The sequence below is a fragment of the Haemaphysalis longicornis genome, unplaced genomic scaffold, assembly GCF_048455015.1.
Source record: "Haemaphysalis longicornis isolate Haplotype H1 unplaced genomic scaffold, Haemaphysalis longicornis Haplotype H1 scaffold_10, whole genome shotgun sequence".
Taxonomy (NCBI): Eukaryota; Metazoa; Arthropoda; class Arachnida; order Ixodida; family Ixodidae; genus Haemaphysalis; species Haemaphysalis longicornis.
This window is the reverse complement of record NW_027526204.1, coordinates 133,942,028-133,966,390: the sequence shown is the minus strand read 5'-3', so window position 1 is coordinate 133,966,390 and position 24,363 is coordinate 133,942,028. Positions and strand designations below refer to the sequence as shown.

The following is a 24,363-nucleotide window of genomic DNA, read 5'->3' as shown; positions in this document are numbered from 1 at the left end:
TGTAGTTTTTTTACCATTGTTTATGCTCGGCGACTTTTGTATTGACCCCTCCATGGTGTTGACATCGCGAAACACGACACAAAGGACTGGCTGTTGGATTTTTTATAAATAAATTTAGAATCGCATGCGACTCCATTCAACCACATAACCGGTAGCTGATGTTTGAAGGTTGTCTCGGCAACAAATCGATTGTTAATGCTATTACTCGAGTCAATAAAACCCTGCATATCCCCGCGAGCATGTGTAGGATTTCTGCAACAGCTTGGATGAACGCCGTCTATCTCTGGGTCGGGATTTCGCACCAATTTTTAAGGTGTAGGTAAAATATAAGGACGGACAGTGTTTTCATCTATTCTGCATCACGAAAACAGTGTTGTAAGTAGCAGTAACCCGTCCAAGAGAAGATCATTTTCTTAAGCCAGGGTTCCCAATCCAGTCAATCTCACAAAAACATGTAACCTTTTCATTTATATCAAGACACCAACTTTCTGTGAAATGTTCTCGGAGGTTACTGACTTACTGGTGGGTTTTGTGAAAGGGGATATGGTTGGCCGTGAGACTTCCCGAGCGCCCTGCTTGAGAAGTCTAGATTGAGAACCCCTGCTAAACCTCCTATTTGCGGACCTCCTTCGAGAGTCTTTGCAGGAGCCACTTTAAATATAAGTCTTGTCACAAAGAGTGCTGAAGGGGGAAGTAATAATACCATCCCCGCCATAACAAAACTCCTAATAAGTGGCCGCGCTGAATATAAGATGCAGGTTTTCTACGCATCTTTATGATCCTACATCCACCATTGGTTCCGAACCACTACGTTAAGCAGTTCCTAATAGTGATATAACTTCCAGCATGTCATGACAACGGCACTTTATTTCTGTCACTTTTTGTACACCGTAAAAGAGGACTAAACAAAAACGTCCAAAAAGCAAATACGACCACTTAAAAACTATTCATTTATCAAAAGCACACAGAGAGCCGCCAAAAATGAAAAACAGCGTTTCTTGAACGCTGTTAAAAGTTTTAAGCATTCCAGTAACTTACATTCCATTCCAGTCCCGGAAATTCTGCTCAACAAATTCGTGAAATTAGGGATAGCTACTGCGTGCACCAACTGGCCCAAAAACGAGACTTGAAGTTAAAAGTTTTTACAGCATCATAAGCGCGAGCCTTTAGAGATACAAAGGCACCGCGGTGGAGGCACCATTTTTGCCTGTGGCTTTTTTCTGTCATGCCGATTGATCCACAATACGTTGTGGGACACCAAATGTCTAGTTAACAACGTTGGTTCGACTGCGCTGCTTTAACACAAAAGGCGTACTAGAAAGGACACATACACTTGACGTATAAGCTGTGCAGTCTACACGTCAAGTGTATGTGTCCTTTCTAATACGCCTTTATTTTAAACCAGCGCAGGCAAACCAACGATGGATAGCCAACAAGCCCGCCACCAGGCGCTACTCAAGCTAGTTAACAACTATTATATGAGGCTTGCTTCCTGTGGAGCGAACACCGTAATTGGGAAGTTAGAGAAAGGTGGTCATAGTTACCGCAATTTTACAATAACAATCGTTTGTAAAGTATATTGCCTTTCTTTTCACTGAAACCATTACCAAGAATTTACAACATTATTTTTTTATTTCAGCCTCCACCGAAGCAGTTGCGGGATTACCGAGCCAGTGCCCATTTTTCGCCGAGCTCGAGAGCAAGCTGAAAGCATTAAAGGAGGAACGCGAAGAAGCAATTAACACAAGCCTGAGTGCCATCCGAGATCTTGTAAGGTAAACGAATGTTTACCGAATTCTAAGGCTGCATATGCTGTGTGATCGAGTAAGAAAATGAATGGCAGTTTTAGTTCACTGACATCGTCATGCTTGAGAGAGAGAAAAAAAGAGAGATAGATAATTTATATAGAACCAACAGTGGTTCAGACTTCCAGACTACAGGTCGTATCCTTCTAAAACTAAACTCTGCTCCAGTGCATTTTTTAATTTAACGCCCTAGATCTAGCTGTTACTCGAAACAGGAGGCAAGAGTCAGCCAGGCTGGATCAATTGGATATGACAGCTGCGCTGGTGTCCGCATGTCAAGTACACTGGGAGTATTGTAATGACATTCCCATAGGACAAGTTCTATAGGGCTTATCATGTTATCAAGTCTCATTGGATTTGATAACTTAAAGACAAGATAGGCCATACAACGCACATATATGTTTTTCAACCATCTCCTAGGGAGCACTAACAAATTAAACCTTCATGAGGTCCTTAAACTCTGATCTGCATATGCTTACCTGAACTAGAATGACATTTTCATTCTGTACGAATATTTTTCTCAGTTCGTTTACCCTGTTGTTCAGATAGGTCACTTATGGCGGGAAAGGGCAAAAGTCGGGAAAAGAAAACCGTGCATTTCACAAGCGCTTCCGTACTTAGTTCAAACACCTTGGTTAACTCATTAGACTGAAAATCGAGCGCTATCGGGGCAAAAAGACTGCGCTCAAAACAGCGTACGGGTGGCGCACATAATCGCCGATGGTTCAACGAACAAAGAACGGGTCAGAGTATGCCTGGATTTACGCCAGATTACAGAGTTTTTGAAATTTCATGGGTCCTAAATATCGAATACCCCCTTTTCGGGCAATTCAGACACGAGGGAACAATGCCACAGTACGACGTGCCAATCAGTGCAGGCCGCGTGGAAGGGGGTTTACTCTTGTACCGATATGTATGACGTGCTAATGGCCGGTAAATCAAGGCCGGTCCGCACAGAGTACCTTAAAGGAGCCATGAAGACAAAATACAAGTTGGGTTTATTAGAAAGACTGCTTAGTCCCGATAACAATGATACCAATATCATCGCAATCTTCGAACAAATTGCGGAGATATGTAAGAAAACGTGTGAAGCAGTCACTACCCCCTAGCCAATTTCCCGCAACTTTTCTATGACGTCACGTAACCTTGTTTGTGCGATTGGCGGCCGCCTAACTGACCTTTCGCGACGACACATGACTGGACGTTTGTAATGGGGCCTCTAGTTACATTTGACCGCATCACTGAAATGCTAACGTGCACTTAACGCCCTGAAAATTATGTTTTATTGTTGGCCCGTATGACGTCAGTTTTGCTCATAACACGTCACTGTGGCGCAAAATTTGAAAGATTTTAAATACTTATCGCTTTTTTTTCGTTAAAAAAACATATTTTGTGGCTGTAATGGAGCTGAGTGAGATACTGAATCCTAGCTCTTTCAAATTAAACGAAGTTGTATTTTCTCTTCATGGCTCCTTTAAAGAAGCCATGAAGAGAAAACAAAAGTTTGTTTTATTCGAAAGATTAGGTGTTTTATAGTACCCCAAGCGCTTTCCCGGAAGCAAATGATGCTTTATTCACTGAGAAATAAGGCAATTTAAGCCAAAATTTTAAATCTCCCGCTAAAATTGAACATTCCGTGACGTGTACAATGGCGTCATAGAGCCGGTCCATGAAACAGATACTTAGTATGTCGACTCCATATAGCACCCACACGCGGGAGTCGATCGAGACGGCGGCCATTTTAAAAATACTAGTAAAACCTAGTGCACCCGCAGCCCTAGTCATGGAATCGCCTGATCCGGAGAACAAAACTCTCGCCGAGGAGCTCGGGCTTGCATTTAACAACCTCACACCACAAAAACGCTCAATGCTTCTCAGTGCACGAGCGGCAAGAGTTGTGGGATACGCGGTGAACGGGAAAGCGACCATTCCGCGATAGCCACAACAGACGAACGCCCAGCCGTCGGCACCGCTGCCTCGTCAGCCCCGTCGCGACGGACGAATATAGACTGGTACGTATGTGCCGTATTTTGATTACGGTTAATAATAGTTCAATTTCAGTAGCAGTATCACTTATGCCAGTTGGCCGGTGTCGTGTATGGAAAGCCGTTCGCGCGAGCTCTGCTTCGACCAGAAAGATACGAGCGTCAATGCGCGGTGTTTACGGCATTTTTTTCCCCAAGGTCAGAGCGATTTCACGAAGTCGGCGACGAGCGCCAGCATGTCCGAGGAGTGAGCTAACGTAAGGGTCCCTGCCGTAACTGAACAAACTGAAGTTTCCAGTGGTTGTAAACTGGAAACGAGCTCGTAACGACAGCAGCAAGCCAACACCATTCGAAACTTACGCGACGACTGGCATATCTCGTCGCTTCTTGCTGTTCCTTACTCCCCTCGTTTCTATTTTTACCTTTGCTGGTTGGCGATATGACGGCCAACCTCCTGTGAAGGGATTACGATACGAAGCAAGGTCGCGGCTGTGCGTGCTTGAACGGTTCGTTGGCCCCGAAGAGCCTCGAACCCGAAAATTCGTCTGCGCGACGGCGAGATGTCGAGCTCGGCCGGCGCTAGTTTCGTCAGTTTCGTACGCATTGGCGCACACGCTTGCGAGTTCGTTCGGACCTTCAACCGTTTACTCCACCGTTCTTTGCCATAAAAAGAATGTGCAGTATGTTTCACGGGCATTTAGCTCGCTATGCAAGCTGTAAGCCCTGCCTAACATGCGTTTGCTTTTGCCGGCCTCCGCCAATCGCAGAGCATTCCCAAGTGACATCACAGGTTCTGTTGCGGAAAATGAGCTGGTGGGTCGCATGGTCATTTCCTTTTTTCCTAATTATGTAGCTTATTTGAGCGAAGTTTGCGTTATAAGTGGTGTCGTTATGGTTCTAACGAGGCAATCTTTCGAATGAACCAAACTTGTGTTTTCTCTTCATGGCTCCTTTAAGGCTATCATCGCAACATACATTTTATCGCCGCTTTCGCTAGCAGCGCGCATGACTATCAATAGCGCAATTTTCTCGCACACTGTGATCCCCTTTCCTGCATGCGGAGCTTTCGTTTTCGCCAAGAATTCTATTCTGACAAGCTTGGGCACGGGATCGGTCTCCGCTGGCCCAGCAGACGCGCGCCTGGTATCGACCATTTCTAACAGCTGGCACGAATACTGCTTCCCCTGTTACCACCGTTTATACCACAAGTTTATACCACACGTTTATACCACACGCCATAATGAAACTTGGTGCATACCGCACGCACGTACTAATTATGGCACCCAGATGTTGAGCTACGCCTTACCATCGTTACTAAATTCGCTACAACTTTGAACGTAAAACTTCAGCGTTACCTGTAGGAACTTCACCTGTATTTTTGATTATGCAATTTTTCGATGTGTTATAGTGCATTATAATTTCATATTCGCCAGGTTAGTATTATGTACAAAATGTGTTAAAACAATTTTGCAATGCTCCAGTAGTGCATTGCCCAATTCGCTTGTTCTAAACATTGTATAATAACCAGATTGAAACAATTCTTGTTGCCAATTGCTTTCTTTTTATTTGTTTTTCTCTCTATGTTCTGTTTTATCTCTGTTTTCTCTCTCTCTCTCTCTCTTTCGGATCCATCACCATTTTTTTCATCTCTCTTTCTATCTTCCTACATGATGCAGCAATGTATACCATTAAGGGGGCGCAGACCTTTGTCAAGCCGCTTATCGCAGGCTTTTTGTCTGCCCTCTGCCAGCTGTATGAATTTGCAGTTGTCAAATAAAATTGATTGATTGATTGAAAAAAAAGTGATAGAGGAGATCATTTTTGTTATCGTTTACTGCATATGTTGAAAAAAAAAAATTAAAACTCGTCTCCGCATTGCAGCCCCGAGAAATTGGCGTGCGACAACATCACTGAAGTGAGAGACAAGGTCTTAGAAAAGCTGAACGCCTCATTGACCTGCGAGGCTCCGCCCGTGTGCAACGAGTCGCTCCCTTACAGGCAGCCTGATGGGAGCTGCAACAACATCAAGAATCCAGAATGGGGAAAAGCCGACACCTGCTTTCGAAGAATACTTTCCCCGGCCTACGCCGACGGTATGTGTACGGAATTCAATGCAACTGTAAAATTTACAATGTCGAAAGCGCTTACCTGCTCATTTTCTCCTCCTTGCTGGTTGCCTTATTCCAAAAAAGCTCACGGTAAATGTTCAAACACGGTCTTCCCCTAGCTTAATAGATCTGGAAATGTATGCCAACCGTAAAATGCACAGTCTGCTTGGTTTGAGTCAAAAAAGAAGGGTTATTTGTTTCACGCAATGTCACTCCATCATAAAATCTCTGGCGTGTGCACTTTAATTGTATTTCAGTGTTAGAAGCATTATTAGGCATCCCGGCAAAATAATTTATGCGCCTGCCAGCGCGTTTTATTGTCAGGCACGCCCCTGATAGGGAGTGCGATTCTGATCCCGATTCCAACGGCCCTTTTCGCGTCGGTTAGGTCTTACAGGGTGCGATAAGGTGTTAGGTATAGTAAAGAGTCACGGCCTTATAAGGTGCGATGCATGTCAGTGCATTCATACACCCCTGATTTTGTTATTCTGGGTAGCATGAACGTCACACTCTCCAACACTACAAGTCGTCATTTCTTACCTCTCAAATCTCCGCGTGACGATTTCGGTATTGCGTATAGATGTTGATTAGGGATATGTTAAAGCCTACGAATTTGCGCCGTATATGGCAGCGTGTCGGGCAAGTGCGCTACAAAACTAATGAGCCACCGGCACCATGCACTGCAGGTGTGCGTCCCACACGCGTCATAGGTCTTGCTAACAGGTGCAAAGGAAAGGTCGGAAACTACCGCGGATTTGAAAGTCTAAAAAAAACTGCAATTTCTCTTAACAGGACAAACAAAAGGAGATTTCACTGGAAAACGATAATGACATTGCCATTTACAAACCCCTGACCGCACTTCTGAATGTAAAATGAGCTAACAAGCACTAACACCTGTTCCAAGTATCCCTCTTCTAAATACTAGACGTACGCCTTCTGCAGATACTTCTGCTACAGTTTTATGTACAACGTCACATTATACACATTGTAAAAAACATTACCTCAAGTGTTTGTAACGTGCTTAGTATTATATAAATAAATGATGCCAAGTTTAGTTCAGGAAACATGTGAAGCATTGGAAAAGAGTGATTCCTAAATACTGGAATTATTTAATGTTCCTTTGAAGTTGCTTTTTATCGAGGCATTTCTTGCGTTTCACGTCCCAAGTACTAATTATTCCCTCTGTCGTTCTCGTACGTCTTCTGGCCGAACCGGAAGTTGCAGCATTCCCAGTAATGCCATACGGGGCGACGTCCCGTCCGGTAATGACGTCACACAAGTCCCTAAGCAACAAGCTTCTCCAGTCATAGCGAAAGTCTTCTATTAGGTGATTTTAAATGACCCTGCAATGGGCTTTTAATGGCCTTGCAATGGCCATCCGGTGGCGTAACGGTGTCCTTTAAATTTCCTCGCTATGGGTTCTTCTAAACTGAGGTTTCACGAAGCCGGACTGCCCTGGCTCAAAAATGCTAATATCACTTAACACCACAGTTACACGCAGCTCTGCTTTGATCGCTACAGATTTAGCTCGTGGGCTAGTTTGGGTATGTATCACACACAAGCAAGAGAGGCATGGAGGGGAACGAAGTAGTCCAAACCGCCAGCACTGAAGCGCAAAGTAGCAGCTGTCACTTGAATGTGTTTTGGGCTTTGGGGTTTTTGTACTACGGCTGAGCTGTCTTATCTTGTTAGAAGCTTCTCTCAGGTCTATCACAGTTAGCAAGCCGCTGCCCAGGATCTCTTGTTTATGGGCAACCTCTTTCACGGCATCATTTGAAAAGTGTAGGACTGGACAGACTGAAGAGTAACAAACACAGGGCTGTTGTTGTTAATCGCGCGTGTTTGTTAGTCTTCACTTTGCCCCGTCTAAGCGCTGTTCAAATTACGCAGTCTACCAACTAGTCCAGCTACAAACTCTCTTCAAGTCTCGTCCACAGGCTTAATTTAACGAAGTATTTTTTTAATGTTCTTGCACGAATTCCCCTAAAGCTGTGCCTACTTCTCTGCAGGTGTTTCCAAGCCAAGAGTTTCCTGCAACACCTCGGAGCTGCCAAATGCAAGGCTGATTTCGATAACACTACACAATGAGGTGAACAAGACGCACGAGAACTTGACTCATCTCGCCATGATCTTCGGCCAGTTTCTAACACATGATATAACATTTGTGTCTTTTGCTCCGCTTTCGTCCATCGAGTTCGAGCTCGGTACGTAATCCTTTAAATAGTATGGCCTCACAATGTTTACGATGGTAAATATACCGCTGTTCCGCGATGGAAAATAGGAATGCCTTTACCACCGGATAGGCTGTGCACTCACATAGGGGAAGAGGAGGCGGTTATTGACCGGTCGAGCTTAATTACCTGATCGTTTTTGTTTTTGCTGGCTTAGAAACTGGCATGGTAAAACACATGCAAAAACCAAGTGTGGTCCTTGACATGCAATGTACAACTACTGGCTCAGCGGCCGCACACACGGAAACGCTGCGTCTTATTTGAACTAATTTCCTATACCCACGTTAAAAGAGCTTTTGGCAACACATGCGACTCTCGTGACATACAAACAGAAGCGACCTCCAGGAGATATTTCTCGTAGCTGACGCATCACTGACGAGAGGAGCCAGCTGTTTCACTAAGAGACATGCCGAGTCAGAAAAATAATGCGTGTATCATAAGGGAATTTTTTTTATTTGCACTGATGTACATACATGTGTGCGAATAAAGTGGCGGGGCTAAGGAAAACAGTAACACAAAACAAAGACAACCTGGTCAGTATTCTGCATTTCCGGTAAACAATTACAAAACCAAGCAAAAATATACATGAGTTACGGTGTCAAGTGGCCAGAAAGCTAATATAATCTTGTGTACTGGAATTCATGGTGCTACGCCAAATTTTATTAACTTGTTCCCTAATGAGGGCAGAAAAAAGGACAATTTCTGTGAGTCATAGTTCGTTCGGGGCACTGTACGATCGATTTACGACGGTTCATAATAATGGGTATGAATTATTCCAAGCAGTGTCCATGCGTTCTGGCGTTACTTAGGCAAAAAAATTCCAGGTGATTTAACGTTTTTAACCAGGTGATTAACGTGATGTCTGTAATCAAAGGTTTTTGAAGCCAGCGGTCGCGGGTTGATTTTGTAGCAATGTACGCATGTTTATAAGTTCATCTATGTACATATTAGAGTTGCGAAGAGAGACAGTGCGTGCGAGTTCCTGCCAGTCGCTTCTATTATTCTTAGGTCCCGGACCATTCGACCTGTGTGAGGACAACGACACAGCCTGCATTGCAATACAAGTTCCAGAAAACGACACGTTCTATTCGCAGTTCAACATAACGCGACTGCCTATGATGCGCTCCTTGACGTGTTCTGACTGCAAGCTCGGTAAGTCACATGCCTGTTTTTTCATTTACGAACTTGATTTCGCTGTCCCAATTTATTATGTCCATTTCTCGTTTTTTTTGTTGGAAAATATTGATTTATATATTGAGCCTCACTTTCGATCCCAATATCACGCTTATTCGTACATTACGCAAATGTGCTCCCTGATTTGCAATTGCTGAAGAAGCAGCTTTGCATTCTGTTACAGGTTACAAGGAGCAAGTGAATTCGCGCACCACCTACATGGACCTCTCACAGGTATATGGAATCAAAGCCGACATACTGGCCACACTGAGGAAATTCGAGAAGGGTACGTATACGTTTCCCGTCAACGACGCTGTCGCCGAGAAGATTGAGGGCTTACATACATACATACATACATACATACATACATACATACATACATACATACATACATACATACATACATACATACATACATACATACATACATACATACATACATACATACATACATACATACATACATACATACATACATACATACATACATACATACATACATACATACATACATACATACATACATACATACATACATACATACATACATACATACATACATACATACATTAAAGTAAAAGTAGTTTATTTGCAACCTTCACCAAGTCCTAAGAAGGCTGTGAGAGTACCAGAAATCTTAATGCGGGAGAATTTCTGGGCAACGTCAGTCGGAAAATCCCGTACCCGTAAACTACCGCCTTGTGCCTCATAGGGATTCATGGGGCCCAATTTGATAACAGGCTGCACGGCCTTCACATATTGCTAAAATAGTGCTCAGTATATCTTCCCTGAGAAACCCTGCTGATTTAAGCAAATGAATTTTAGCGTAGCACTGGAGCGTTCCTTTAAAAAATCGGTGTATAGCAGTCAAGCCCACTATATAGCGACTTGGTCTTTCTAACCGTTGCATTATACCATTGATTTCGTTTATAGCAGAGAAGTCGCACGACAGCAGCCCCACTTCCGCGTTTTTCGTGTGTTTTTATAGATGGGGACTAAACGGCGATGAAACACGTAACCTTTAACGTCCCTATCGTTATAGTCGGAGTCGCCATCGATGAATTTTCGGGCCCCCCGGATGGCTTGCCACCGCTGCTATCCCGCGTTATCCGAGTTCATTCTATGCCCCGTATGTATGGTGCCTTGAATACCTAACCATCCTGTATCAGGGCGCCAAACATTATTTGAAAAGTGCCTTAATTTACACATCTATACCTCCATCTTATATTCGATGTTTTTTTTTTTCATGTAGTTGTTGCCGAATTCTCCGAGCATGTTACGGTTATTCAGGATCGCTCGAGTACACAGGCTCTTCAAACATCCGAGATGCCACAGCAACTTGACGAGCTTGATCTTCCCTTTTACGAGACTACCTCTGCTGCGTTTTCCCTGCAGGACTTCTCATCAGCCAAGAAGCTGAGTGCGTTGAATACCCACCCGACAGCCCGTTCCCTTACCTGGACAACTGCAGCCTTCCCAATAAGAACATGAAGTGTCACTGGACCGGTACGTACCCAAAATAGAAGCCAAGTTCTGCAGCAGTCATGGATTCTTGTTATTGACACGCCGAGCAACACAGTTTTTCTGTAATAGTTAGCTTAAACTGATCCCCTACTAGTAGTAAGTGTTACGTAATCGCAAATGATACATTTAGTCGTTTGTATCACCGGCTACATACAAAAAACTGACGAGTAAGTGTTTGCTTCACAGCAAATGTTGCCGAAAGGCGGTAATTTCCTGCCGCCCCTGCCATGTAAATCTTTATCCGACGTCCGCTCCCACTTGTCACGCCGTTCCTCTTCCCTCCGGCCGCTCCCCTCATCATGCTTTCAATTGAGGCTTGTTCAATGCAATTAAAATTTCCCGCCTTCTCACGCCTTGAAAAGCATATGTTGGCATAGCGGGCATCGTTTAAGCGAAGCTCTCTCCTCCATGTAAAAAGCGAGGAAACGTCTCATAGTATCTCGCTGACCTTCAAGCTCACCCAAGGTCAACCCGGCGCCTCGCGCCGTCTTGACCCTGTGCCTCCGTACCCGCGATCTTGCAAGAATGCGTGTTCGGTTGGCTTTCACAATAGCAAGTAAAAAAGAAAACGCCTTAAAAGTGGCGCAGAAAGGCTCCAGACAGTGCGAGATAAAAGCAAGCACAAAGAGAACAGAGCTCCCGCTCGCGTTGTTCCAGGCACAACAACAAACCAAAGATAAAGAAAAAGATGCGGGATGTCCCAGGCGAGCAATCAGTGTGTGAAGGTGGAGTGGGTCCAGCAGACGACTATCGTGTCTCCACGACATTTGCAGTGAAGCAAGCATATTTGAGGCCGTTGTTTTGATCTTTGGCTTGGCGGGCGAACTGCGGAACAGACAGAACTTGTATGGAGACGATAACCATGTCGATGAACAGTTCGCCGTTTGGGATGCGCCGGGGCTACACCTGGGGCTTTGTCGCCTCATTGGAGAACTAAACAGTTACGCCGACCCTTCCGTGTTCTTTCACGTCCATGTAAATATTCGTATATTGCCTAAATAAGGACATGCACTGCGGAAGTGGGCCTAACCAGGAACGGGATGTGTCGGGAATGAGTCGCCGTCACGGCTCATGCACAAAGGGAAAAATATACAACGTGCTCCCGGGCCAAATTATGTCATAAGGTAGTTGTAGTTGATAAAACGGCTTGGAGTCAAATTCATGCGTTCTTCACCCTTGGGGAAATTCTGAACTTGATGGTTGTTGTGACGATGACGTTTTTGCGCGCGAGCGACGCGTGCAGAGACAAGGATCATCGAAGCAACTGCGGAACTCAAAGCTCAGAAAATGTTAGGCAGCATTACCGCTCATAGTTGCGAAAGCAACCAGTAGCCAGAGCTTGAAATTACAGAACAGAAATATACGCAATGAGCCGCATTGAACCGAACAAAAAAATCAGGACTAATCGGGTAACATGCATTTTGTTTATCTCCATATCCCTTTTTCCGCGTTTTTCTGATAGGAACGTGTTTCTTAGCTGTCACCTTACACACTTTTCCCGAAACACGGAGCGAACAAGGAAATGTTGGTGAGCCAAACCATTAGTAGGTGGTCGATCACATATACAAAGGCTGTTTGGATTTGATTCTGTTGGTAGAATCACGAAATAAAACACGGTCAACCGGTCCTATAACAAAGGAGTGCACGAAGCTGCTGTGCCACACCCTCTCGCCCTCTTCTCAACTCTAAGCGGCACTAGCGCCGGCGCCACACTCTCTCCATCCTCTCCCACGCCGCAGCTACGGCCGCGCCCTCTCTCTCTACCCGCATGTGTGATCTCGGGCGCCGATTGACTGATTATGAGGGTTAACGAGCCGACGCCTCACGATGAGACACCTTAGTGGAGGGCTCCGGATTAATTTTCACCACCTGGGGATCTTTAACGCGCGCCGAAATCTCCAACACACGGCAGTTTTTGCCTTTCGCCTCGATCAGAACACGTTCTCTTCGCGTGTCGGCTTATTAGCTCTATTCGCGGACATTGCCCGACCACGGCGTTCGCCCTGGGTGAGAGGGAAACAGCTTCGTTGCAAAAGGGCTCTAAGGTTATCGGCTTGGCCAAATTTTTCTTCACCCTGTTGATTAATTGATTATGGAGTTTGCGTCGAAGCGGAGGGTTGCGGATTAATTTCCGTAACCGGGGGTGTTTAGCGTGCCTCAAAATCTCCACACACGGGCGTCTTTGCTTTTCGCCTCCATTCAAAGAGCAGCCACCATGGCCGGGTATCGAACCCGCATCCTTGAGCTAGGCAGCACAACGCCTTAGCCACTGAGCGACCGCGGTGTGTCTTCTCCGCAGTGTTGAAACATGCTGTAAAACTGTCTCAGTCAATCTGCAAGGCAGTCAACACGCGTGTAGTTTCTTGGCATTTAGCTACGTAGTTTTGTGTTTGTTCCAGTTATGTAGACTCTGTTTTAGCGTGATTAAACTATTCATTGAGAGATTCGTTGCATTAATTTGGTGAGTGATTTTTTATGCACTCTATAATATTCTCTGAAATATTTTAGAATAAGTGTAGTGTAATGAGGAATAAGTGCCGCAAGTTGCCAACCAGCCCGTGTGCCCTCTCGTCAATCATTATCATAACACGCTTTAACGAATCATCGGCCGCAGCGGCGCGAGAGTAAAGAACCTGAAACTGACATTGTCCGACATAGCTTTGCGACCAGTTTGAGTTATTTGGCCTTGATTGCTTCGCTGCCAATTAACCACCTTTCAGTTATAGGTTGCCCATAAATAACCAAGCCATGACAACCGGAATGTTTAGACCACCCGATGATGTCACGGCTTGCTTCGGTTAAAGGGGCCCTGCAACTCTTCAAATGAAACAATTAAAGCTTTACATTTCTGTGGGAATCTAGACGCCCGGAACAAAGACTTCATGCAGAAATCGACGACCATGGAGATATCAAGCTTTCATTGTGACTGAGAAGGATGAAGATGCTCGAAAAAGAGCCGCCGACTTGATGGCGGGAGCCGATGATGATGATGATCTGATCGGCACAGCGACGATGATGATTCATATATATTTTTTTAATCTTCGATAATCTCTTTTTAAAGAGTTTATTTTGCCGGATAGGGCATGGATGAGGGGTATGACAACATGATGATAAGGAAAGATGATTAGATAGATGAACATGAAAAGCTCCGCTCATGGATGAAGTTTAGGAGGCAGATGATGCTGTCCTAGCTGCATGCACGCAATGTACTCACGGATGCATCGTCTGCGCGGAGGCCCGTCGCCACAAGATGTACAACCTGCATCCGATGAGAGGCAAGGCAGAGAATGGAAAAAAGACAGAAAAGAAGGTCAGATTCAGTGCCAAAGAATAAAAAAAAATAATTTGATTTCGACATTTGCTATTGCAGGAAAATTAAGCGCGGTGCATAACCTAAACCTCAAAATTCTCAACCGCTTTTGATATTCGCCACGATGACTTGATGTCGAGCAAGAAAGAAAAACTGAAAACAAAAGTCCCGGTGAAAGTTCTGAGCGCATGGCTGCCTGACTCAGCAGGCTCTGTTGTAAGATACCGTTCAAACTCTTAACTTATCTAATTGCCGACTAATGTGATCGTTTTTCGCAGGTGATCTTCGAGCCCCACAGCACATCGCTCTGCTATCCACGCAGACGCTGTGGCTGAGGGAGCACAACAGGATCGCCAAGAATCTCTCTTCGCTCTACCCCCATTGGGACGACGAGCGTCTCTTCCAGACGGCCAGGTACGCTGTTGCAGCGTCTCCAACCTTGTTGTCTGCACCACTCTGGCATGTAAAGGAACTCGGGATTTGTACCAATGAGCACTGACAGCATAGAGTTTCGTACTAATATCTATGCTAGAGGGAAATCTGGCGTCACTGTCTAGGGGAGCCGCGCTTCATCGATCGTTCCGTTGTGTACCGGACAGGCACGTTCCACTTGCCCTTGGCCTGGCTCATAAACAGGCTGAAAAGTTGTCTCTGGCTGCAAAAAAGCAAGATTATTACTGTAGCAGCGTCAATTTGTTTTATTATTATAAAATTGAACGTCCAAGGAGAATAATTTGTCAGTAATATTTATAATCTTCATGCAGAATGAACAAAAAAGAATGTTACCCCTTTTTCGTTGATTTTGGCTTCGAGACAAAAAAAAAGTCATATGGCTAGCAAAGCGAAGTAGGCGAGGGACGTTCTAGCGGCAATGGCGCCGCCCACGGCGTCCCGCGACTGCACCGACAGATTTCCCTCTAGTATATATATTAGAATGAAGCTCTGTTCCTGACTACCAAAAAAGCAGCACTGTTCTGACGCACATCAGGACTTGCCGTGCAGTACGCGCAGTAAAAATGTTTTGAGTAGGCGCCGTTGGTAACTATACAGGACCGATGTAACTTTTTGTGGTGCAGTTGTTAGCTTCTAGTTGTTTTTTTAGCTATCCTCTCGCAGAGCAGCCTATCTTCGCTATGATAGGTTGGTCGAATATGTGACAATAGGCTTAACACCACACTTCAAAACTTAACGACCTGAAGCTTGACGAACAACGTGTTTGACGTTGCTTGGTACGTCGTTAAGTCCTGCGGTTGCCATGACAGATATCCGCAGATGTGTTTTGGCGTAAACTCAACAGCTTACCACCGGGAATTTTCGTTTTGTGCGAGTCTCCATATTTTCAAAGTGTTACATACCCAACATTGATGCCCGGGAAGTTGGATTTTTAGCATCTTGAAGGCTGCGGCTATACGCATGGCGTCGTTACTTTACGAAATATAAACACTCTTTTGACGCTCGCTGTGTCGACAGCGATCTAAAGGATCCACCCACCACAGTCCCACAAAATACTGCATTCAAAAGGGATTACTTAGGTGATTAGTGGGAGAAGAGAGTTTCCTGAGTGCAGAGCTGTGGTTTAGGTGCCCTGTACCGCAAACGGCCTAAATCGCGCTCCTTTACTCAAGCTAGAAAATAAGAAATCTGAAAGACATAGAAAAATTGACTGATTGCGTAAGTAAAAGGTTGTCGTAAAAAAGCCAATACATTTAGAAAAAAGTAAAAATAGTAAGGGAAAGATAAACTAAAACCATGCATGAGCTACGATCTGAAACCTGTAGCTTTTATGCAGAAGTCGGAGGCTTCACTTAGACACCATGAGGTCAAGCAAACGCCTCATGCGGCGTTACTAGCCTCAGCTTTGTAACCGATGGGAACATATAGGGTCGTGCGTATATCCATTGACCGCTGACTACCCAACATCGTGCGGATAGTCACAGTCATCCTTAATTCTTAGAGAAACAAACAAGGACCACAACATCCGTTTAACGGCATGTACTTCAGAAAGTTCTAAAAATGTGGAACGACTGATTGATTGTACTAGTAAACAAAACAACAGTGCATTTATTGCTTATGTTAATCTTATCTTCACTTCCACGCAGGAGGATCGTCGAAGCCCGTTACCAGCACATCGTCTTCAGCGAATATCTTCCGAAGATGATCGGGGAAAATAACATGAAGACATTTAACCTGACGCCGCTGGAAACTGGTTTCACAACATACGACGAAAACGTCGATCCCACGCTTCCAAACGAGTTTTCCGCTGCCGCATTCCGTTTCGGGCACCCACAAGCCAACAAGGACTTTTGGAGGTAGGAAGTTCAGCTGTTGCTCTAAAATTTTCCTTGCACAATGACAGACGGAAACAAACTGCGGAATAATATTTGTGAGTATTGAAATATACTAGGATACATGGAACATAATTTTGAAGTGTGAGTTCATTCTTGCGCCTTAATATGTTGTATACCTGTCTGTTGTTCTGCCCGCCTGTACGATGATGTATTTGGGCGTGTTTTTGTTGTAACTCCTCCCACTCGTGCTTGGGCCAGTCTTATTATGGCCTCCAGTGCTTTATAGATAAAAATAAATATTTTTTACTCTTAGCGTATGGTTTATTAGTGGAGCTTCAGTTCGTTTAATCGTTACCGATGTTCCACCGTCATCATCTTAAGCCGCCTGAATGCTTGAGTTTATTTTTGATCGTGCTTGATCTAGTATTTTCCGAAAGAAAGATGTGAGGGGAAAATAATTTCTTCTTACATCATTCCTTTTAGCATCCTTTCCAGGAAGAAAACAAATTTAAATTGGGGTCCCACTCACCGAAAGCCGCACCTGGGCTATGGGCGCGTCGTAATGAATGCCTCGGGAGTAATTCAAGCCACCAAAATCTCGACCCACCGGAATTTTTGTTTTCGCTGCACCAGAACAAAAATTTTAGAACAAATGCTTAAGCCCCTCTGCTATACAACAAGCCGTTCATAGTCGGCTTCCCTGCTCCACGCGAGCACTGCTACAACGGCATTTTTGTCACCATATACACACTCCGATACCAACAGGACGCATACTATCGCGTCGCTTTCTGAGGAGTCTGAATATTTTAACCTTGCTGTGGATAAAAAATTAAGAAATTTTGTGAATCTGGACGTGATGAAAGTCTCATTGGTAGACTGCAAGTCCGCAGAAATCAAGGATCTCCAGCGCGAACTTGATTATATGATGCTTTTCATGGATTTCATGAAGGAGGAATTTGAGGCTGTCAAGTCCGGAAATGCCAGCCTTTTTGCCTGCAAAAAGTTACAGGGTTAATCCGACGATCACCATTCCGAAAATGTGGCTCAAGACGAGTAATATTCACGTTTAAATAGGGTCGAGATTAGGGGTGCACCTGACACTCAAGGCGACAGCTGTTCTAATAGGAGAGAAAGTCGGTTTCCCAGTGCCTCCCAGTGATCTTGATACTGTGATCGGGTTCCCACACAAGTAGAAAATCAACTGAACATTACTGCCATGTTTCGGTCACGAGAAAAGGGTTCCAGTTTCCTTTCTGAATCCCGCAAAGGCCGCCTTACTACCTCATCCCTCGAATTGACTGATCGCGAGGATCCAGCCATTTTCATGAATGAGCCCCTTTTTCCGGAAAACAAGATTGCTCGGATATGCGCGCACTCTGAAGGAAGAGAAAAAGTGGATGTTTGTGTGGACTGAGAACAGTGTTCTCAAGGCGCGGAAAACAACCAACAGTCGTACCTCTCGGATATTGAGTGATTGCGACCTTGCAATTTTCTATGAGTGGGCTAATTTTCTCGGCTTTGTAGCCTTCTCTCTCTTTCTGGTGTGAATTGTGCTTAACCAGCAAAGGCAGCTAAATTTTCAGGAAACGCGAATGTTTTCAGCACAATTCATTTCAATGCTCGTAACGTTAAACAGAACTCTAACAATATTTCGCCACTTCATACTTCGAACCATCATTTCTCGATCCCTTGCTTATCTAAAACATGGCTTAGCAGCGATGATCGCGATAATTCTGGTTTCGCCGACAATGTTTGCGAATGGGATCATCGTTGTGATAGCCATTAGGGGAGGCTCTGCCTGCTGCGTTTCAAAACAGCTAGTGTATTGTCGATGCAATGATCTGAACATACATGTTCCCGAATGCAAATTTGTCCCTGTTCAGCTCGATCCAATCAATTCTTCCAATCTTCCAGCTGAGAGCGGTTTCTGAGCATGCACTTAACATGCACCTGACTTTGCAACTTGACTTCCGTCATACGGTGCGGACGCCAGAAAATTCGCCGCTCGCGAACGTCAGTTGAAGATTTGACCGACTGTAAATTTATGAACACTTCTTTCGCTCCTTTCCTACAGAAGTTACTGTTTGGTAACATCTTGGAATAAAAGATTTAGAGGAATTGACGGTGTTTTGGCCATTAGCTTACACGGCGCCTATTTATATTCACAATTTAAAGTTTTCGTTACCTTCAAATGACAGTTTTGACTTCAATCAGAGCTGTGCTTCTGATAAGTTTTGGTCGCTTTTTCGCAGGTTCTCCGAAAAAGGAGAATGGCTTGAGCCCTTGAATCTGTCAACAGGATATTTTATTCCACACAACAATACGGACGCAAATCACAATAGCGTACTTCGGGGATCTGTGAAACAGCTATCTCAAGAGTTTAACAGGTGAGTATTGTGCGCAGTGTGGCAGAAACTAAATTCGGGGCAAGAGAAGGGGCTTGGTGTGTGATTAGCAAGTAGGCTCCCGAATCAGCATCCGCATACAAGCAGAACTTTATTTGACATTTTTCACAGAGTATCTAGATATGCTTTACTAATCTGGGTGGTTTTGATACCTACTGAATGAAATACAACATTGCTAATTCTTCGACGGATTTCAGCATATTTTAGAAACTTTGTTATTTCGCATGCATTGTGAATAAAATCACCACCGTCGAGAGGCGAATCAAGTAAGGCAACGATGGGTTACAATGACAGGATTTGGTTTTAATACGCTTTCTCTGAGATAGAATGCTATGAACTCGAAATAATTATTCCTACTGTGTTGCTATGAACATTTGCCTACCGACTTTCAGCGGTCGGTGCAAGGAGAAGGTTGGCTGGGAGTTGATTCGCAACAGTCGCTAACGAACATACGAAAAAATCCCGTTAATTAGCCTGATGTTCTTCTTAGCCAGATCAGGTCGATTGGGAGCGATTTCCGCCCGTACAGCAGTGCACACGAGTGTCGGAGCACTTTTAAAGCAAAGCTTTACTAATCTCGTCCAGTGGTTTCGGCGTCGTCCGCAATTTGACCTTCATTTGACCGGAGCTACATCGCATCCCCCCTGCAGTGCATCACGTGACTCGCCGCGCCCGCTTTCAGCGCTGCGCCCAAGTCTCCGGTTCCCGTTGAGGCCCAACCACACGCACGCGTAAAACCGACGTACTCGCGCAACGACGTAAACCGGCGTAAGCGCGTAAGGAACTGGCGTACTCCGGCGTACGCGAAATGCATTGCCACGTGCTTGTTACGCCTAATTCAGAGCCCGCCAGACATCGACGCAAACGTTCGGGCGCACGGTGTTGACGTAGACCTCTGGCGGTGATGTTGTTGGCGGTCAGGTCGCATAACATGTCAGTGAATTGATAAATAAGCGAACTTCACTATTAATTATGCGATAAAACGAAGTAATTTGTAAAACACGGAGACCGAACAACCGGACAAAACATGCGAAGCAGCGTGCAACTAGAGAGAGAGAGAGAGAAAGAGAGAGAGAGAGAGAGAGAGAGAGAGAGAGAGAATAGTCTTTAATGATACTGGTGAGGTTAGCCTGGCCAAGGCGCCTAGCTTGCTACACCAGGCGTATGAAAAAATGAAATCAATGAACAGATGATGATAATGACTGTGATGAAGATGACGCGCACATTAAGAGAGTCCTGTTTAAATAGTCTGATCAAGTCCTGTGCTTCGAAGGAAAGACAATAGAGCTTTTGTCGCCCGAGATGCTCGTTTAGAGTTCGACCAAGGGCCTAGCACGTCACTTAGAGTTAGTCTTCTAGAAAGCGGACGACCCAAGGACACTAAAAGGGACGTTCTAGCTGCTCTATACCGCGTACACTCACATAATACGTGGTTCAAGTCCTCGCGCACGTCACAAAGAGTGCAGAAAGGGGAAGCGGCCTGTTTCATCTTGAATCGAAAATAAGTTGTGTAAGCGGCGAAGTTTACGCCAAATGTATACCGGAGGGTTTTGTGCCTGCCAAGTATGCATACTAATCCTTAACGTTTTTTAATGTCCCAAGAACTGTTTTAGTTGTTTGTGCAATACACGTACTTTTGTGAGAATAGGCATTATTTGTTTTATTTCAGTTAAAATCTAGTTAAATTGGTCGCCACAATGCGGAGTCCGGAGTAATCGAGCCACACTGCGCGGCGCATTGGTTTACGCGCGCGCGTTGCGGCAATATGTGGTTTCCCGCCCTCTCCGACGTCGCAGGCGTGCATGTAGTTGGACCTTTAGTTCTTCACAAGGGAGCGGCGTCGGGTGCGGCTGGCGCCAGAGCTCAGCTGATAGGCAACTGACCACCCCTGCAGCTGTTGGCACCCGCATGCGCCGCTGGGGCGGCATCCCGGCGGCGGCACTCGGGATACTCCCTTCGTCCTTCGTGTGTCAGCGCCGCCGATTCTTGTCGAAGACTGAGGAAAAGGGCCGCGGCGGCCGCTTTTCTGACGGAGGCGAAAAGCGGGAACGCCCCAGGTGTGTTCGGGATTTCGGCGCACGTTAAAGACCCCCATGTAGTCAAAATTAATCCGGAGCTTTCCACTACACCGCATTTCATCGCCTGTGTAGCGTCGGCGCGTTAAACCTCATAACCAATCAATCTAGACTGGAGACGAGCAGGCTCAGAGAAAGCTGGAAGCAGGACCACAACCGTAGACAAAGGTAGGCTTTGGACGAATAGTATAGCAATTCCATCTAAATCAACGTTTAGCCAAGTGAAGCCAAATATTAACCAGACTAAGTCAAGCTTTCGCTTTGCATATTCAGGGTTAGCTCAGCTAAGCCGCAGCCATTTTTTCCCCGCGCGCTAAGGAATCATTTTCAAGTTTTGAAAATCCATTTTGCAAAAGTGCGTACACAGTGAGCATGTTTTATTAGGTCGCCTGTTAGTACACGTTCCTGTTGTGGTTAGTCTAGCGTAGCATGGCGTCTTTATTTCACCATACCTTGGCTCGTATACTCCTTGCGCCCAAACACAATCTGGCGATGCACATTAATTTGGCCTTAATTTGGCCTTTAATCTGCCGACGAAACATCTGGTCTACAAGTCACACCGTTGATTCATTAGCGGACTGACTTTAGAGGCCGGGCAGTTTGAGCGTACACACAAGTCTCTCACGAATGGGCCATTTTTCTTGCCTCCATAATAAGGATAGCCTTCAACCAAGGCCGGGAGCGAAAATAGTGACCTCGGGCTTAGTTCAGCAGGATACCTTCGTCATTCATCTCCTGCAATGATTCATGCCTGCACATTAGGAGATCGAAGAAAAAATGCCGGAAGCTCACACTAACGCGTACGACTTTACGCAGCCTTCACGACCATCACGACGATTTAAAGGAACCCTAAATGGTGGATTTAAATGCACCATTCTCGAAACTAGCAGTTGTTTAATATGACAGAAAATAGCAGAAACGTGAAAACGGGGGACGACGCCCCGTACGCTGTTGTGAACCACAGTTTGTGACGTCACAAAAGTGGGGACCGGCGAGAGCTTGTTGGAGAAGCGTGTATGGATGTTTTCTGAAATAAACAGTTGCGAAGTGGTTGAGCGCGTGAAATAAGCGTAAATCAAATCTTTCTGTGAGTTCATCGTATCTAAAAAAAAAAAAAACACAGCCTACAGCTTTTATACACTGCGAAGTAGGCTGCTGCCCTCACTATTCCGTCAGCTATTATGCTCGTTTTAGAACAGCATTGGCGCGAAACTAGCGAAGTCAATAACATGCGACGGTGAGTGCCCGAGCTTCTGCAAGCAATATACCCGGCAGGAAACAGCTAAAGTCTCTTCATTAGTACCAGTAAAAGGAACAGGATGCACTGTAGGTGGCTAATCGAGCCGCCCATGCTTCCAATCTCCCAAGTTTTCGCGCGCGGTGTATGAGGTACGGTAGAAGAAGAAGTAACAGTATTTAAAATGTTGCTATCGGTAAAGTACACCCTGTTCGAACATAATCGCCAGTGAAACCAACTTACTGCGAGTGGTCCCATCCGCCCTTTTGCCTCGAGCCACCGTTGGTAATCCGTAAAGCGTGCGTCACTCTGTGCGGGCAACGACGATTATACTGTACACGGCTACCGTGAAGAGGGTTGATTTCGCGCCAGGGTCGCGTTGCGCAGGATCAGAGCTGACCGTTTTTGACGCTCCGCTATGCTCCCGACGGCCCGCTAAGCACAACCGGAGCGTCAGCGGCAGAAAGGCTTTTAGCTAAGCGATAACCGTATCTCCCTCGACGGGAAATGATTCGCGTCACTGGTCGTGCCCTGTCAGGGGCAAACAAAAACGTGATCGCAAGATACGAATTGTAATTTGGCCGCTCAAGTAATGTAAAGTGCCGTTTACTGCCCACCTTTTTAAAACGATGTAGTCGCTTACATAATGGTTCTAAATTATTTTAAAGAAGCCGATAAACTTTGGAATAGCCAAGCCAAGGCTGCCTTTCTCGGCGCTGCATAGAAGCAGCCCCGCGCTTCGGTCGACGTTTTTCGCCTCCGTACTCAAGCTTGTTGAGGAGTGTGGCACCTTTCCCTATTCGGAAGAGCTTTCGTGATTTCGTAGCTCGCGTTTCAACTAAAGAAACGATGTTCGCGGGAGCGTGCTCACATCGCGGGGCAGCCATGCTGATATTCCGCACGGTAACGTAGGCGCCCGCGACGGTCCGCTAAGAGGCCCCGGTTAGCGGAGCGGGGTCCCGCTCCGGTATCGCCGCTAGCGTCTTTGCGCGCCACGCATGCGCAATGGCGCTCCTGCTAGATATCGGAGCGGAGCGGACCGTCAGAAACGGTCAGCTAAAAAAAAAAATTCCCCCGCATTTCCCCGAGGGGGAGAATGTGAAAGTGCGAATGCACGGTTGTCGGCCCGCTTGCGGCGCTTGCGCTCGGCCCCCGCAGCCCACCGCATCGCCGCCTTCTCTTCCATCTCTTCCATCGGGTTTGTAGTATCACGTGTGCACCGCGCAGTTATCAAGCCGCTATAACGCCGCTGAGTCGCCAACGCACGCCGCTGACGACGTAGTTTGAATGCGTTAAAGATATAAGGCGCGTCACTAACACTGATATCACCGTCGTGTCCGTGGCTTGGTCGGTAGAGCGTCGCGCTGCGGCCGCAAAGTCCTCGGATCGAAACCTGGCGCCGGATGCTGTTTCTTTTTTAAATATAGAGGAGCACTGCCGACGCCGCCGCCGCCGCCGACGGTGGATGGTTTGGGGTCGCTTATAAAGTGCATTCGCACTTAAAATTCTCTGTCAACGCCAGAATAGGTGATGTAAAGACGCTAGCCTGAACGGCGCCAGCTGGGAGCCCAGGACGCTGTACTTGATATCCTAAACGCCGCGTGCTGCTTCAAAAGTGGCTTCGCCGCAGCTCTCCATGATCGCCGCAGGCCCAATGGGGTCTGGGACGCCGAAGTAAACGCGTTTCTAGCACTTGAACGCGTTTCTCAATCCGTCGGTGAAAAACCAAAAGTACAAGCCCGCCACTTGGCCAAAGAAACGTTGCCTTAACCTGTGCGCCATCGAGCCGCGCCGCCGCCGCAAGCTGTTTTGCTCGCGCCGCTCTGCGCCGCCGCCCAAGTCCCCAGAATGAGCACGCCGCCGGGGACTGGCTCCTATTTTGTGACGCGATGGGTACGTCACGAAAAAATGAAAGGAAAGCGGTTGAGAAAAACGCCAGCTTTATTTACTTACTTCTCAGCAAATAACGCATCGTTTCTCGTCGAACAAAAGCCCAGAGAGGTACGAAACTTATGATCTTTCAGTTAAAACAAAACTTCATTCAGCCTTTAGTGTTTCTTTAATCCCACAATTGCAGCCGACCCGCCGCGGTGGCTCAGTGGCTAAGGCGTTGCGCTGCTGAGCACGAGGTTGCGGGTTCCATTCCCGGCCGCGGCGGCCGCTTTTCTGATGGAGGCGAAAAGCAAAAAAATCCCTCGCACTTCCCCGAGGGGGAGAGTGTG

The 24,363-nt window shown here is 46.0% G+C and overlaps 1 protein-coding gene across 2 annotated transcripts in view; it reads right to left on the bottom strand.

Moving 5' to 3' along the window:
* LOC144159365 (peroxidase-like) overlaps window positions 1-22,414 on the bottom strand; it is a 226,043-nt gene extending 203,629 nt beyond the window's left edge. Inside the window, exons 1-2 of one of the 2 annotated variants that reach the window (XM_077690796.1) lie at window positions 22,385-22,414; window positions 14,041-14,085 (exon numbers count right to left, since the gene is read on the bottom strand). In XM_077690796.1, the coding sequence (XP_077546922.1) occupies window positions 14,041-14,085; window positions 22,385-22,399 (60 nt within the window). In that variant the 5' untranslated portion in view covers window positions 22,400-22,414. Of the gene's footprint in view, window positions 1-14,040; window positions 14,086-22,384 lie in introns of those variants that run through there. The other variant, XM_077690799.1, reaches the window with a different exon arrangement.
* Window positions 22,415-24,363: the final 1,949 nt, after the last annotated feature.